Genomic DNA, 15,100 nt, shown 5'->3' with positions numbered 1-15,100 from the left:
GGATAACTTCATCTTGACCTTATTATTTAACACAAATGTTTAACTAGATCAAAATATAGAAGTATTTTTAACCCCAAGGTAAAAGCGCCTAAAACCATTAATAATTAACATAAAGCAAGAAGCATAAACCAGAACCAACCAAGAGTCTTTTGAAACTGTAGTTTTAGGAAAACAGTTCTATTAAATAAAAATATAAACAAAAACATTAACAAATATCTTTTTAATGTTTTTGTTGGTACACAGTGAATAAATCTTTTCCTGCCCACTGCTCAGACTATCTGTTTCAACATCTTCTGCCTTCTGTTTTTTATTTTTATGTATTTATTTATATATATATATTTTTCCTCTATCCCTGTGCTGGATATGCATGAATTTTCTGATTGCTATTTTTTTTTCTCCATCATCCCATTCTTATGCCATCTATCACCTCCTCATATTTCTGTCTCTCTTTTTATTCATATCCCATCATCCCTCCATCCTCCTAGCTGGCTGACCTAAATCCTGTGCTGTTTTGGAGCTCTGCTCTGGGCGAGACAAACTCTATGTGGCTTTCTGCAGCCACACACATCCTCTCATGTCCCAGTGCATTGACTGCGCATGAGAAAAAGACAGAGGATAGGTGGGGGGTGGGGGGGCTAAATAAGGAGAAGGAGAACTAGAAAAAGGATAAATGCAAAGAGAAACATTGTTAAGCTAGCAGAATTACAGGTCACTTTTGAAAGAGTTGATTGAAAGAATAAAAATCGTTTTAGTAATTACGCTGCAGTGAATGAGAAGTACACATTTTCAATTAACTATATGCATGACTATGCATGACTACTATTTTTACGCACTAGTTGAAATGAGAATTTAAACAGTCTTAATTGTTGCTGTCAGTCTGGATTATGTTTTGCTTCGTATAGTGGATATTTTTAATTTTTAAACGTGACAATCACGTGCATGGATGTGGAAGCTATTTTATGAGGCTCTCTTAATATCATCACGTCTGTGAATCACGTATGTTTTTAAATTAATATATACTGAACCAGCATTGAAAACCGTTATTCATAGAACTGATTGATTTATCTCAAATGTTGGAAATTTTTTACAGATTTCATTTCCTCCAAAGGAAAATATGATATGATATGAGACATCAGCCTCCATGTCCCTGTCCTGACCCTTTTCCATCCCCCATCATACCACTGTGAAACCACTGATGGGGTGAAGCCTGGCAAAGCCTGGCAGCTCGTGTCTCACTTTAACATCCTATACCTTGGAGAAGCTCTTGAATATTTTATCAGAACTTGCATATCAAAGTGTATTTAAGAAATTAAACATGCCTATAATGAATACTTCAGCTAATTACTAATTAACGACTTTTGTATCTGTTTTTGTTTTGGACCGTGTAACATCCTGTCACTTTAATTTATTCTATCATTGCACACTGAGAAGAGGATATGACAGGACATGGATACATGTATTGTTATTGAACAGCTTATTATCTATAATATAATAACACAGTCCTGTGAAAATCAAAGTAGACCCTTACTGCTTCCATAGGAATCATGAAAGTACATAGTAGTCAGGCGCTGCTAGTCAAATGTACTGTTTTCCTCCTCATGACCACCTCTATAAAGTTTTGGAAATTGGTGTGCATTGCCACAATCTTCCCAGGAGTTAATCTCCCAGAAAATACATCCCAAAGTCAGACTGTGCAATGCTCAAAGAAACTACAAAAAATTCAAGAACAACATCTCAGCCTCTACAGGCTCAGTTTGCATGTTAAATGTTAAAGTTCATAAAAAATAAGACTGAACAAGTATGGCTTATTTGTAAGAGTCCCAAAAAAAGCCCCTTCTTTCTCTAGTAGCACAGCTTAGGATAGCAAAAGTGCCTCTGAACAAACCACAAGATTTATTGAACAAGTTATTTCTGGTGAAAACCAAACACAGCATTCCAGCACAAATACACCAGCTGCCAAGCACGGTGGTGGAGGGCTGATGATTTGGACTTGTTTGCAGCCCCAAGACCTGGACAGGTTCCACTCATTCAGTTAGTTATGAACACCTCTTTATAGCAAAGCATTTTGGAGTGAAATGTGATGCCATCTGTGCAATGGCTAATGCTTGACCAGAAGGGACTGCAAAAGGACAATGATCCTATGCATGTCACCAAGGACGGTTTAATACAGGTTCTACTTTAAAAAGGGGAACCTTCTTAAACGGGAATAGCAATATTGGAGCCAGAAACAATAGGACATTTTAAAAATATAATTTATTTTGCACATAAACAGTAAAATACCCTGGGCAGGGACAACAATTATTAAAATAGAATAAAAGAGCAATACACGTGTCAGGTGTCTCGCCCCTCACCGACATCCGGCGTACTTCTGCCCGTCCCGCAGCTGCGAATCTCCCACACCGCTGCAGAATATTCCCAGTTGCTCCTCTGCAGCCCACTCGCCAGCACCTCCAACGCTATTGCTGTCGCCAGTTAAGCTTCTCTCGAGAATGTCCTCTGACCTGCGACCTCCTCAGTTGCCGCTTCCGCCCACTACTTCGCCATCTCTGCTGCCCTCCTTCTCCTGACCTGCAAGGCCCTCTTATTGGGCCTCTGTGACCTCCCAGGTGTGCCAAGTTAGTAATCAGGGAGGGGCGGAGTCTCTCCATGACAAGTCAACAAGAAATACAATCAAAAACATGCAATAATACAAGAAAACTGTACAATATTAAAAATAGTAAAACACAGCACTCATGCAAGATGAAAAACCCAGTTAACTTGTCCATTTCCACCCTGTGACATGCACTGCAGCAAATCTATAACAGAATGGCTGAAAAAGAAAAGAATTGAGGTGTTGCAATGGCCGAGTCAAAGTATAGAGCTCAATTCAATGGAATTGCTGCAGAGAGCTGTGAATGAACAATACTGTAGGTTTTTGCTGCCAAAGGTGGTTCTGCAATTCACTGAATCATGGGGTGCACTAAGTTCCCACAGGACTTCATAGGAACTTGTGAACTCATGATTTATCCTTTGGGAGCAGTTTTACCCCTTTTTTTTTTTTCTTTTTTTTTTTTTTTAGGTTATTTGCATTTTGTTTGGTTTGTTTTTTTTCTCAATCTTATGCAAACAAAATTGTAAATATGGAGATTGGTTAAATTCGGTTTACCAGGAGCTGTGATACAGTGTTTTCTTTGTAAGTGTTCATTTATATCCACAGTCCCTAGTTAGTTTTTATGGCAGGTGTGTACATTTGCATGCACACATCTGCCTCGGTTACTCTATTTTTAGAATATTAAAGCAGAAAGAGACAGGGAAATGGCTTTTTCTTACAAAGGTTGTTTTGTGTCCTCTCGAGAAATCTGCCCTTTGAATTTGTAGGAAAGGGTATTTTACTCAGATTATTCTTCAGTCGTCTGATAAATTCCCTTCCCTCTTAAAATGTCCATCTACATGTCTCACTTTTTTCTCACCTTTCTGATGCTCAATTTTTTTTTTTTGTTCTGTCCTTTTCCAGAACATTGCGGACCATGTGGCCTTTGTAATCACTGTACCCACAGCACTGGCCATATTCCTGGCTGTATTTGTGCTTGTCTGCATTGAGTCTGTCTTCAAGAAGCTTTTACGTGTTTTCTCCCTGGTCATCTGGGCTTGTTTGGTTGCCATGGGTTACCTTTTTATGTTTTCTGGAGGGATCATCTGTCCGTGGGATCAGGTAAGACAAGCGATGAAATTTCTGGTACATTTATTTGTTGTAGAGCATGTTACATGTGTGTTTAAATGAAGTGATTTATTTGTGTTTTATAGATACTCCTGTGATTTGGTTTAGATAAAAACTGATACAGAGACAATAAAAAGTATGATGGAACTTGAGCTCAACATCATACGTATACCTAAGTCTCTCCTTTTTACTCTCTGCTGATGTGGAGTGTGGTTAGAATGTGGAGCTATGTGAAATGTGACACAGGAATGTAATTGGCCTGGTTTAAAAAAAATCTTAATCTTTTATTTTATCTGATGTGATTTCTGACCTACATTCTGAGACAGTCTGCCTTTGAAGTTTTACATTCATACATGCATGTTCTTCAGCGCTTTCTGCTATTTAATCATGTTTTGTTGCTTTTTAGTTTTACTTTTGTCTTAATGAGTTTAGCTGATAGACTGAAGTTCTAATACAAAGAGAAAGAGAAATTATATTAGAATGATATTAATACAAGAAAATTACATTAAAGTCTAATCATCTGTTAGAAAAAATATAATTATTGAACCTTTGATTGGAAAACCACACTAACTTTCACCAGAGATTAGGGTTGTTGTTTTTTTTATAGATTGCTACTGTAAATGGTATTCAAGGGAGTTTCTATACAGCTTACACAAACTACACTGATCTAGAAACCTGCAATATTATTACTCGACTAAGGTTATAGAGAGAAGATTATATAAGTTTAGAGCTTATAACAAGAGAATTATCCAATTTCTCAGAAATATCCAAAGCCATAGCTGAGCCGTCAGGATCATCTTCTTGTGCATGACTAGCTGGTCTAAGTCTGGTTGATATCTTTAGATTGATTGGTCGCATTCTGTCTGCTTGCGCTTGCTCTTTACTGATATGCACTGGCTCTCTTTCACTGTGCTAAAATGACAGTCCTTCAAATTATGTTTTTAATTTTGTGAAGAGAAGTAGCGAAAATCCATACTTAACCTCCTAAGACCCGAACTCTTCCTTGGCATGCATTTTTAATTTCTCTGTGATATTTGGGCATATTGGGACCTGATGAATGTAAAAATAAAGAACTACCTGTTATTTTTTTACCTAATTTTTATTTCTAAGAAAAATGAGAGCCACATATGAGATATTCATTTAAAATTTCGATAGAACAGTTGTAGTATAATGTCCTCATAAGTGGATATCAAAATGTGATGTCCACATATGTGGACGCCAGGTCCTAGGAGGTTAATGTGCTACCTTTAGGCTTGGAAACTGTGGACTCTTGGACCAAAAACTGTTTAAAACTGCTATGTCATAGCCAGAGATCTAGTTCTTGTCACCAGCTGTGATCCTTCACGTGAAATTTGGGTCCTTTTGAAATCATAGATGAACAAGTCTAAGTGGTCATATCACTGCTTCAAGGGACTGATCTAAAAATAGCAGCGGCGCTAAAAGTATCCTGAAGATACATCAAAAGATATCTAACCTGCCAAATTCAATTCCAGTGTGGATTCAGATTTTTACAGAACAACTCTCTGAACTTATTCGTTACACCTTATATAGTAGTGTGACTTTGATGCAAAATGCTTGGCAGGTGTCTTGTGTGAAACCTGTCTCTTCTGATCATCCAGCCATTCATACGTGCGGAAAAGCCACAGTTGCCCTTTAAACTAACTATATGTATGCTATATACACCACTCAAAAATAACAGAGGAACACTTTGTAATCACAGTATAGAATCAAGTCAGTTAGACCTCTGGGATTAATGTGGTCAGATAAGTAGCAGAGAGGCTGTTTTGATATCAATAAAATTGCCAAGAGTGCAAGAGAGGGTTTTCAGTTTTTCTGGTCCCTACAGAGGTTTCAAAGGTTGTCCTATTCCTCCAAGACGGCACATCAGTTCATGCTATTGCCAGATGGTTTGCTGTGTCTCCCAGCACAGTCTCAAGAGCATGGAGGAGATTCTAGGAGATAGGCAATTGCTCTATGAAAGCTGGACAGGACTAACAGCAGGACCGGTATCTACTCCTTTGTGCAACGAGAAACAGGATGAGCACTGCAGAACTACTAAATGACATCCAGCAGCCCACTGGTGTGAGTGTCTCTGACCAAACAATCAGAAACAGACTTCATGAATGTGTCTTGAGGGCCCAACATCCTCGAATGACCGCTGTGTTCACTGCCTGGCACTGTAGAGCCTAATTGTGCTTTTCACATATGAGAGCTTTTCACATCTGAGTCCATATGAAAGACATGAAAAGGTCTGTTATGCTGCCTGTAACATCATTTAGGATGAACGGTTTCGTAGTTGGTCAGTGATGGTCTGGGGAGGCATATCAATTGACAGACAGACCTCCAAAGGCTAGACAATGGCACTCTGACTGCCATTAGTAATTGGGATGAAATCCTATGACTCATTGTAAGACTCTACACTGGTGCAGTGGGGCCTGGGTTCCTGCTGGTGCATGACAATCCCTGGCCTGACTTTTTTAAACTTTGATTTGAGGAGGTGTCTTTGAGTTCAGTCCTCTCTAATTTTAATTATCAATTCAATTCAATTTTATTTATACAGCACCAAATCGCAACAACAGTTGCCTCATACAGAGGAAAAACCCAACAATCATATGACCCCTTATGAGCATTGGGAAAGAAAAACTCCCTTTTAACAGTCTTACAACCCGTCTAGGGGCCAGGTCATAACATGAGTGAAGCACTCGTCCCAACTCATCACAATGTGATAAAAAGAGGAACAACAAAACGGGAATGTTAACACTTCAGGGTGAGCCAAGGCCAAAATAATAAACAGAAGAATCTAAATTGATTCCCACATACCTAACCTTCCCAAAACCAGAGCCAAAAATAAAGACTGTGTCTGACCTCCTAAACTTACTCAAAAACAGGAGAAAATAGGTGATCAAAAGGAACGGCAGCTCACCCCTACCCACTCCACTTCCTCAACTGTTGCAGAGAAACTGCAGCCAGCAGCTGTCATGGGGTTCTGCTTGGACATTGGGAGAAACGCAAGAACCTCTCGCGGCGCTCCAGCCTTCATTTAATGGGCGGGTCCCCCAGCTTGAACCAGTTACTCCAGAGCTGTATATCCACGCGCCAATCACAGCCAGGCCCATGGACAGCTGAATCATCCTTTTGTCACTAACACATTACACAGTCCTTATCAGTATAGATATAGATGATTTTATCCCATTGAGATCTGATGTGTTTATAAAGTGTTCCTTTCATTTTTGTGAGAAATGCATCTATGCATACTGAGGTCAGACACAAGGTAAAAAATGCCAGCCAAATGCACAGTGATTCTTCATTGTTACTGCCATATGCAGCCTACGAAAGGGTTCCATGAATGCGGCACAGAACTTTAAGTCTTTGTCACTGGAAAGCTGCACACATTCAAGTGTAATGGCAAGACAGATGTCTAGTGTAGACTCAGAGAGGTAGCTTAAGTTGGCCTGATTCACACACCACTCCATTCATGCTTTTCTTCTGTTCACTGAAATTTTCAGCGATTATGACATTACTGCTCTCTCACTGCTGCATCTTAGCCATGTTAATTAAAATGTATTGAAAAACACATTATTTTTGAGAAGCGCTGCTGTCTGTGCATTTTTGTTGCTTGTTGCCAATTAAGCTAATGACTCATTAGTGTTCTCACACAGCGTCATCTTTGTATACAGTTTTCAGTTTACTCATTTACGCCCGGGGTGACCAGAAAACTTACTTCATGTATTAGTGAAATGAATGTGAGTCATATCTATTTATGTAGTCAGTAAGGAAAAAGCATGTGAATAATACATATGTGCTAATTTTTAGACTAGATGTTCTAGTCAGAATAATAAATGAATAGTTCTTGATATCACTCAGATTGAGAGGACAGGGCAAGCCAAAACATCTGATGGCTATATGAAATTCTTTTGACATTCAGCTTTGGAAGTAAATATGTTTAAATAACAATTGGAGTTGCTGGCTTCTAAGGCTGATACACTCTTTGCCAGGCATATTGCATATAAATGACTGAAATCAGTTCAGAGCACAGTATAGCAATGAGCAGGCGCCATTCGAAACACATCTTGGCTCTGAGAGATTTGTAGTGCCGAAAGCAAGAAGGTGGTCAAAAGAGTTACAGATGAAGTTAGTATCAATACTAAACTAGTTGTTATTTACTTTGTAATCACCAAGTGTTTTGAAAAGAACACTTTACTAATGCTGAGTGAGGCGTCTGTTTGCTTTTGCATTGCTTTAAAATGTGGCGTCTGGTTTGTGGCCCTCACAGTTTCCACAGCTACACATTTCAGGTACAAATTTCTGATGAATTTACTTCAGATCTGGTGAACATTGCAATCATTATTCTCTCCATTACATCAGTTTGAGCTAACCTTTGTGGTGTGGTCATTCTCATGCTGAAAATAGCAAATATAGAAGATATTAAGAGTTGCTTAAAGCAATTCTAAATCAGGTCATCAAACAGTGACTGATTGGTAATAAAGTTTGTAGTGTGATGAAAACATTGCCCATAGCATTACACTACAACCGCCGGTCTAGATTCTTCCTGCTGATGCCAAATGTATTATTTAACTGACTTTTGTGCTTGTCTGACACAATTAAAACCTATAATTGCTGTTATTAATCCCTCCATCCATTTTCTCCCAACTCTTTAAATATGAAAATCTTATGAGATCAGTAACTCCACAATCTCATATACAAAATAAAGCCAATTATATATGTCAATGTGAACATGACCTAAAAGCTGATTGGATAATTGTATTAATAAGCATGTCCAGAGGGGATCTTTAATTTTTTATTTATTTATTTTTCAAGTATTTCACTTTAATCATGAATTTGGAGCATGCTGCGCAATTGCATCATAGTCAATTATATTAACAACCAATCTTTGAAACTGTGGTTACCCCGGTGTTACTGTCCAGTTGCTAAGTGTATATCTGCTGCAGAGGAGAAACTAGGGAATTCAAAGTAAAAGACAGAGTCAATTATAGCTTCCTATGCTGTAGCAAAGTGGTAGACATGAGAAGTAAGGGAACAAAATACTGATTAGAGCATCGGCTTCATCCTCTCTAATTGCTTCACCTGTCATGTACAGCCCTAAGGTCATTTAGATGACTTTTCCCATGTCTTTCATGCAGTGTAGCCCTCGCTAGTAAGTAGATGAAAATGTTGTTGCCAGTTGTCACAATCAAAAATTCAATATGTAATATAAGCAAGTTGTCCTCGAAGAACATTTCCTCAGACACCAGCATGCACACTAAAAAAGGCCAACACCAACATTATTTTACATGTATTTCTTTAAAATATTGACATGTTTTTTTTTTTTTTTATTAAGATGAAGCCTTTTTTACCTTAGCTATCAAGGTTCCCTTTTATACTAGCTGCAACATTTCTTTATTATATAGTAACAGTTTATTGAAAATTGCTCCATACACTGAAAATGACAATAAGATGAACAGTTTCGGAGAGTCAGAAAACTATGGAACTCCAAAGTGTTCAAAATTAAATAAATAAATAGGTCAAGATGAAATAAATAACTATGTGAATAAATAAGACACATATGTAATGTGAGAATGATATTGTGAAATCATGGAACACATTTTGAAAACAATGCTCATTATTGTGAAATATATTGCATTCTGCTATATAAATTTACTTATTATTGTGAAATATTATTTCATGGTCATTATTTTTCACAATAACAGAGATTATTCCTGAGGCATTTTATTTATTTCCAGCCGTTTTTAGTCCAAAATGACCTTTTTTCAAAGTCAGTCTTTATTTCAAAATCCCGTTTTTCCCGATGGCCTATTTATTTCATAATGCGACTTTTCAGCAGAATGACTTTGTCTGTCAATCAATGTAAGTGGGCTGGACCTTTGCACCTATTGGCTTATCGTTTACCATCGACTAGTTTTCCTGGATACCGGCTCCGCGGACGGCTGCTACAGCTAGCAACAGCAAAAGTCACGGAGGATGGCGGACTGGTGTGAACTTCAGCCAGTTCTGCTCATTTAAGCAAATCAGAGAGGGATCATTTACCTGTAGATACTGTTTTGAGTCGTTTAGATGATGTTTCTGAAATGTCTGGATGATAATTGCTCTTCAAAATCTTAGCATCGATGACAGCATTGTCGAAGGTTTAAGAGCAATTCAGCACCGTGTTCGTTTGGAATACGCCGAGGAAGAACAGTCTTCAAATGTTGGCCGTCCACGTCTAGAAATCCCGGTGCAGCACTCAGGACTTTAGTGCTGTCCGGGATAACCATCGGGGTAATTGCCGATACGTTTTCTGTGTCTCCGAGCACAATTAGGAGGGAAATGACGGAGGAAGGTCTAAGGTAAGTTTATGCCGTAATTGAGCACCTGTGTGATTCTGTACACAGCATTGTTTAGATGTTGACCTTAATTATGACGTTTGACAATGAATTATTATCGCTTACTTTTTTTTGTTACTGTCTAAAGTGGGGCAGCTACGGCTAAAGCTATCGGCGCCATCTCGGCGTTGAGACACGTTTAGCAGTGTTAGCTGTTAGTGTGTTAACTCGGAGACTGGGGTCAGTGGAGCCTGTAGGAACCTTTTACACAGAGAGTAGACCCACCAGCTTTCCACAGTCTACTTACTTATCACATCTTGTTAGACAACAGGGTCATTAGTGCTTTAAATAGTACATAGTTGAATGTTTCATTGCTGTTTGCAGTTGATTGTTCTCTGATAACGCATAACAAGGTTGATGTTAAATAGCGAGTTTATTGAAATGGTTTTGTCTATTTCAGCAGCATTATAGATCTCATACTTTCTCTGGTGTCTTCGGCAAAGCTAAAACAAGAATACATTTACATCCTTGGTTCTTTCAGCATTAATTGGAAAACTTTGAGATTTGCTGTGTGTCTCCCAAGCCATTCTTTTTTATCCCACCTGTCAGGTATAGATGGCAATACTTTAAACAAAGTTAAATTTGTTATACCTGAAGAGAACCAATCCTGACCTAGAATGGGTGAATGAATAATTAGTTGGTAGCCAATGCCTAAGCAACTCACATAGGCCCTGGCAGACTCAATAAGTCCATCTAGGAACAGCTGCAGGAAACACCTCTTCAGTTTAGATTTAAAACATGTGCATGCTCTTTCAGGTTGATGAGGATTATGGTGTGGACTGGACAGGACAACATAATCGCCGCCCATCAAATGAGATCACCATTCCTGAGATTCAGCTCCCAGATGCACTGAATGAACAAGACCCTGCTGTGCTACCAATACTTCAGAATCACTTGTAGAAAGACATTATTACATTTAATCAGTTTCTATGTCAGGAGGATTTTTTTTTTTTTTTTTTTTTACAGCTTTGTAGCTAATACTGACTCAAAACAGCATAACCAATTTCATTTTCAACAAAACAGTGAGTGGCTATAAAACAGGATTTGTTTTATACAGCTGTCACTTTAATGATATTCATTTCTTGGTTGGATATACAGTACATGTCAACTCTGAGCAGATTTAATACAATGAACACAGTACAGTAGTGTAACATCTTAATTCAAATAATTTTTTCTAGAAATTTTTTTTGTATCAGTAGTAGAATACAAAACATATTGTGTAATTTATAATGTACAGTGAACAACTGATTTTGATATCTGAACTCTTCATCAGTTTATATTAAAAAAGCCATAAATGCACACCTGTACTCTGTATTTTTCACTGTCAAGTGTATTAAAAAGAACTAGAACTCACTAGATTGTCCGTTTCTTTGAACACTGAGTACAGTAATGTGATGCAAGAAATAAGAAATGGTCTAATTTTACCATGTGGTTATGGAATCAATCGTAAACCAGACCAAAACCTGAGTCAGAGTTGAGACACACCTGAATGTCCATTAGAAATGACTCATAGGTACAGTAGTGTGCAGGAAGACGTAGTACTTCAAAACCGGTGGAAGACTTTGGAAGATTGCTGTTGACCACTTCCACAGTCATTTCTCGGCAAGACTTCCCATCCTGTCCAAAACTTGATGAGGGCTTTTTGTTGTGCACAAGATGCTGCAACAGAAGATTGTTTTAAACTATAATGACATCCTATATTCATTATTTTGAATCTTTTATAGAGAAATACCATAAAAGATGACCACTTACATACAGGGCACCAGACATTTTTGCCCCACTCAAATTGCTGTTGTAGCTTTTATAGATATTTTTATGTTAACAAAGCTAAAAGTAGTCTACATACAATTCTAGTGCAACTGATAATGCCACCACTTATGTATTGCATGGAGCAAATAACAAAACAAAATTATACTATAGTGTAGAACTGGGCGATAGAACGATAACGATATGTATTGCGAAATAACTTTTTCTCAATAGAAAAATTAAACTATTGTGATAGACCTCACCGCTCTTGTCCTTTTATAAAAAAAATATATATATCGTGATATGAAAAAATCTCATATCGCCCAGCTCTATTATAGTGTACTGTATGTAATTTACCAAAGTATAATCAGAGAAAACCAATGGCAAAATACCTATCGCAGCAGACTTACCATTTTCAATGAAGGACCGAAGGTAACCTGCCACTCTGCATTTATCCTCGAGAGCATTCCTCTTCTTCCTCATCTTCATCTTCTGTGGCAGGCCACAGTCATTTTATAGCTTTACTTATCTTGTAGTCTTAAGAGCATCAGCAACATTAGGTGTATTTTTATTAAATGTAACCCAGCTGTTCAACTAACCCAAGCATACAAAACAGTATATTGGTGTTTTGTGTCAACAATTAATGTTCATCCTTCATAAATTAACCAAATAGCTTTACTATTCAGATGTTAAAAGATGTGACCTGACCTTACCTCACAACAGGGAGCAGTCTCTGATTCCCTTGGTAAGAAAAGAGGAATGATGTCTGATCTTTCTGCCAGAAGCGGTTTCCTTAAGCCCTTTCCTCAGCTACTTGACGACTTGTTTGTGTTATGACCTACAACGGTGAGACCAAACCAAAACTGAAGTTGGAGTCTGTAAAGTGACACACACTTTAAATGTTAAATATTTAAAGAACATCCACTATACTAGTAAAAGCATTTTCAAATTATACCCACTTACAAAATCACTACGTTGAACTAAAATTGCTTTCTTTTCTTTCACATAGATTACTTGTCTTCCATATTAGCACAGAAGATAAGCCACTTTAAAACAGTCATGAATAACTATTACCTACAACAATGTAAATAGTAATACAGACATTAACCCAGAAGACAATTATTTTCTCTTACCTAATTTATAGAATTCTTTGCTATGATAAAAAACAGTATTAAAAAAAATCTGTGACTAAACTGTTTAAAAAGCTCATATTTGGCAGACAGACAGACTAACCAAGCAATAATAACATATCGTTACTTACCCTGAACAGCGTTTCGTGGAGTGGAGCTAGCTGTGATAGCGTTAGCATTTGCTAACGTTAACCCTGTGCGGTTGTGATGAGAACTTGGACCAGGGACCACTTCATCTCCAGTACACTGCTGCAATACGCAGACTGAGGTGAAGACGTTCAATCTAAGCGGTTAGCAAGTTCTTTGAGTAACTCAGAAACGGACTTGTTTCCTGCAGCCATGCCCTTCACAAGAATTGATACACCTGTAACGTTATTCGCGCCCAGTGTTTTGCATTTGTCGGTGCCTTAAGTTTATTTTGAGCTGCATACTGCCGCCAGCTGCATAGGAGACGCATTGCACCATTAAACCTAAATCGACAATTCATGTGCTATTACTTATGTCTGAGTAAAGGAGCAACCAATCACACAACTGGCTCCGCCCTGTCTCTCTTGATTGACAGACAAAGTCATTCTGCTGAAAAGTCGCATTATGAAATAAATAGACCATCGGGAAAAACGGGATTTTGAAATAAAGACTGACTTTGAAAAAAGGTCATTTTGGACTAAAAACGGCTGGAAATAAATAAAATGCCTCAGGAATAATCTCTGTTATTGTGAAAAATAATGACCATGAAATAATATTTCACAATAAGTAAATTTATATAGCAGAATGTAATATATTTCACAATAATGAGCATTGTTTTCAAAATGTGTTCCATGATTTCACAATATCATTCTCACATTACATATCTGTGTCTTATTTATTCACATAGTTATTTATTTCATCTTGACCTATTTATTTATTTAATTTTGAACACTTTGGAGTTCCATAGAAAACATGCTGAACAGCGAAGTCCTGTGAAAAAGTAGAATGGTTGTGGTTGGTTGTTGTAGAATCATCTTTAGCAGCAGTAACATTAAGTAATCATTTTATGAGTGTCTTTATCAGTCTCTAAAACCATTATCAAGGAATTTTGGCAAACTCTTCATTACAACATTACTTTAAGTTATTAAAGTTTGCAAATATTTATTTATGGAAAGCTCTCTCAACATCTTGATGCAACAACTCAGCTGGACTGAGGTCTGGACTTTGACTGAACCATTGCAACACTTTGATTCTTTATTTTTTGACCCATTATGCTACAAATTTGCTGGTGTACTTGGGATCATTGTACTGTTGTATAATCCAGTTTCAGGCAGGTTTTTCTGTCAGATTGATGGTTTCACATTTCATTTATTATGAGAAGGTTGACTCAATAATTACAAGGTGCCCAGGCTTCAAAAGAAGTCCAAATTATTCGGTATGAAGTGTTTGTCCTGATGTGCTGTATTTTTTTTTTTTTGCCAGGAAAAAAAAAAAAAAATACGGTGGCCCCTAGAGACAAAGCACGTACAAAATCCAAAACAGTGAGATGACTTTAGTCTCATGAACAACATTAGTTAGTAAATAACAATTAGCTAATCTTAAAATGACTGCTCAGTACAGTAATGAAGCCCAACAATCATTTTGTTACAGTCCCGTGGTCTCATTTGAGGGCCGCATTTCGAGCAGTCTTTGGTAGTTACTAGGTAACAAAAGCTCAACACTGCCCCTAGCGTCCTGGAGCACTTCCATTGTGTTTTGGGGTTTGCATGTGTTTTGGAGTTTGTACGTGTTTTGGATTTTGTAAGTGCTTTGTCTCTAGGGGCCACCATAAAAAAAGGCTATGCCTACCTAGTCTTTTTCTACAGTCTTCTTGTGATTGTGCTGTCATTATCATAAACATTTAACTCATAACTGTAGTCTGAGATAAGTAGTCAGTTGTTCTAAGCATTGCATGGTCTGACATTGGGGTGAATTTGCTGGGATGTCCTGGTAGGAAAACGTGCACCCAGCTACCAAAACTCTCATTTTTATAGAGGTGAAAGCCTGTGAAACAATCTGGTAACCTTTACTGAAGTTATTTTATTAAGTCGAGACTGTTTGAGAGCCTCGTCATAATTTGTGGAAGTAAAGATTAGCCCCCCTCCCAGTATAGACACTGGTGGTAGAGGCGAAGCAGGTGG

The 15,100-nt window shown here is 37.7% G+C and overlaps 1 protein-coding gene across 3 annotated transcripts in view; it reads left to right on the top strand.

Moving 5' to 3' along the window:
* Nucleotides 1-15,100, top strand: part of adcy2a (adenylate cyclase 2a) — a 60,322-nt gene that overhangs the window by 3,186 nt on the left and 42,036 nt on the right. For all 3 annotated transcript variants that reach the window (XM_085291101.1, XM_085291100.1, XM_085291102.1), the window contains one exon: nucleotides 3,494-3,691. In XM_085291101.1, coding sequence (XP_085147227.1) covers nucleotides 3,494-3,691 — 198 coding nt within the window. The remainder of the gene's footprint in view (nucleotides 1-3,493; nucleotides 3,692-15,100) is intronic.

This window comes from Mchenga conophoros, linkage group LG11, assembly GCF_057382185.1.
Source record: "Mchenga conophoros isolate Kocher_MC1m ecotype Shallow Benthic linkage group LG11, M_conophoros_male_GT1.1, whole genome shotgun sequence".
Classification (NCBI taxonomy): domain Eukaryota; kingdom Metazoa; phylum Chordata; class Actinopteri; order Cichliformes; family Cichlidae; genus Mchenga; species Mchenga conophoros.
The sequence above is the reverse complement of the archived record's forward strand: the minus strand, read 5'-3'. Positions and strand labels throughout refer to the sequence as shown.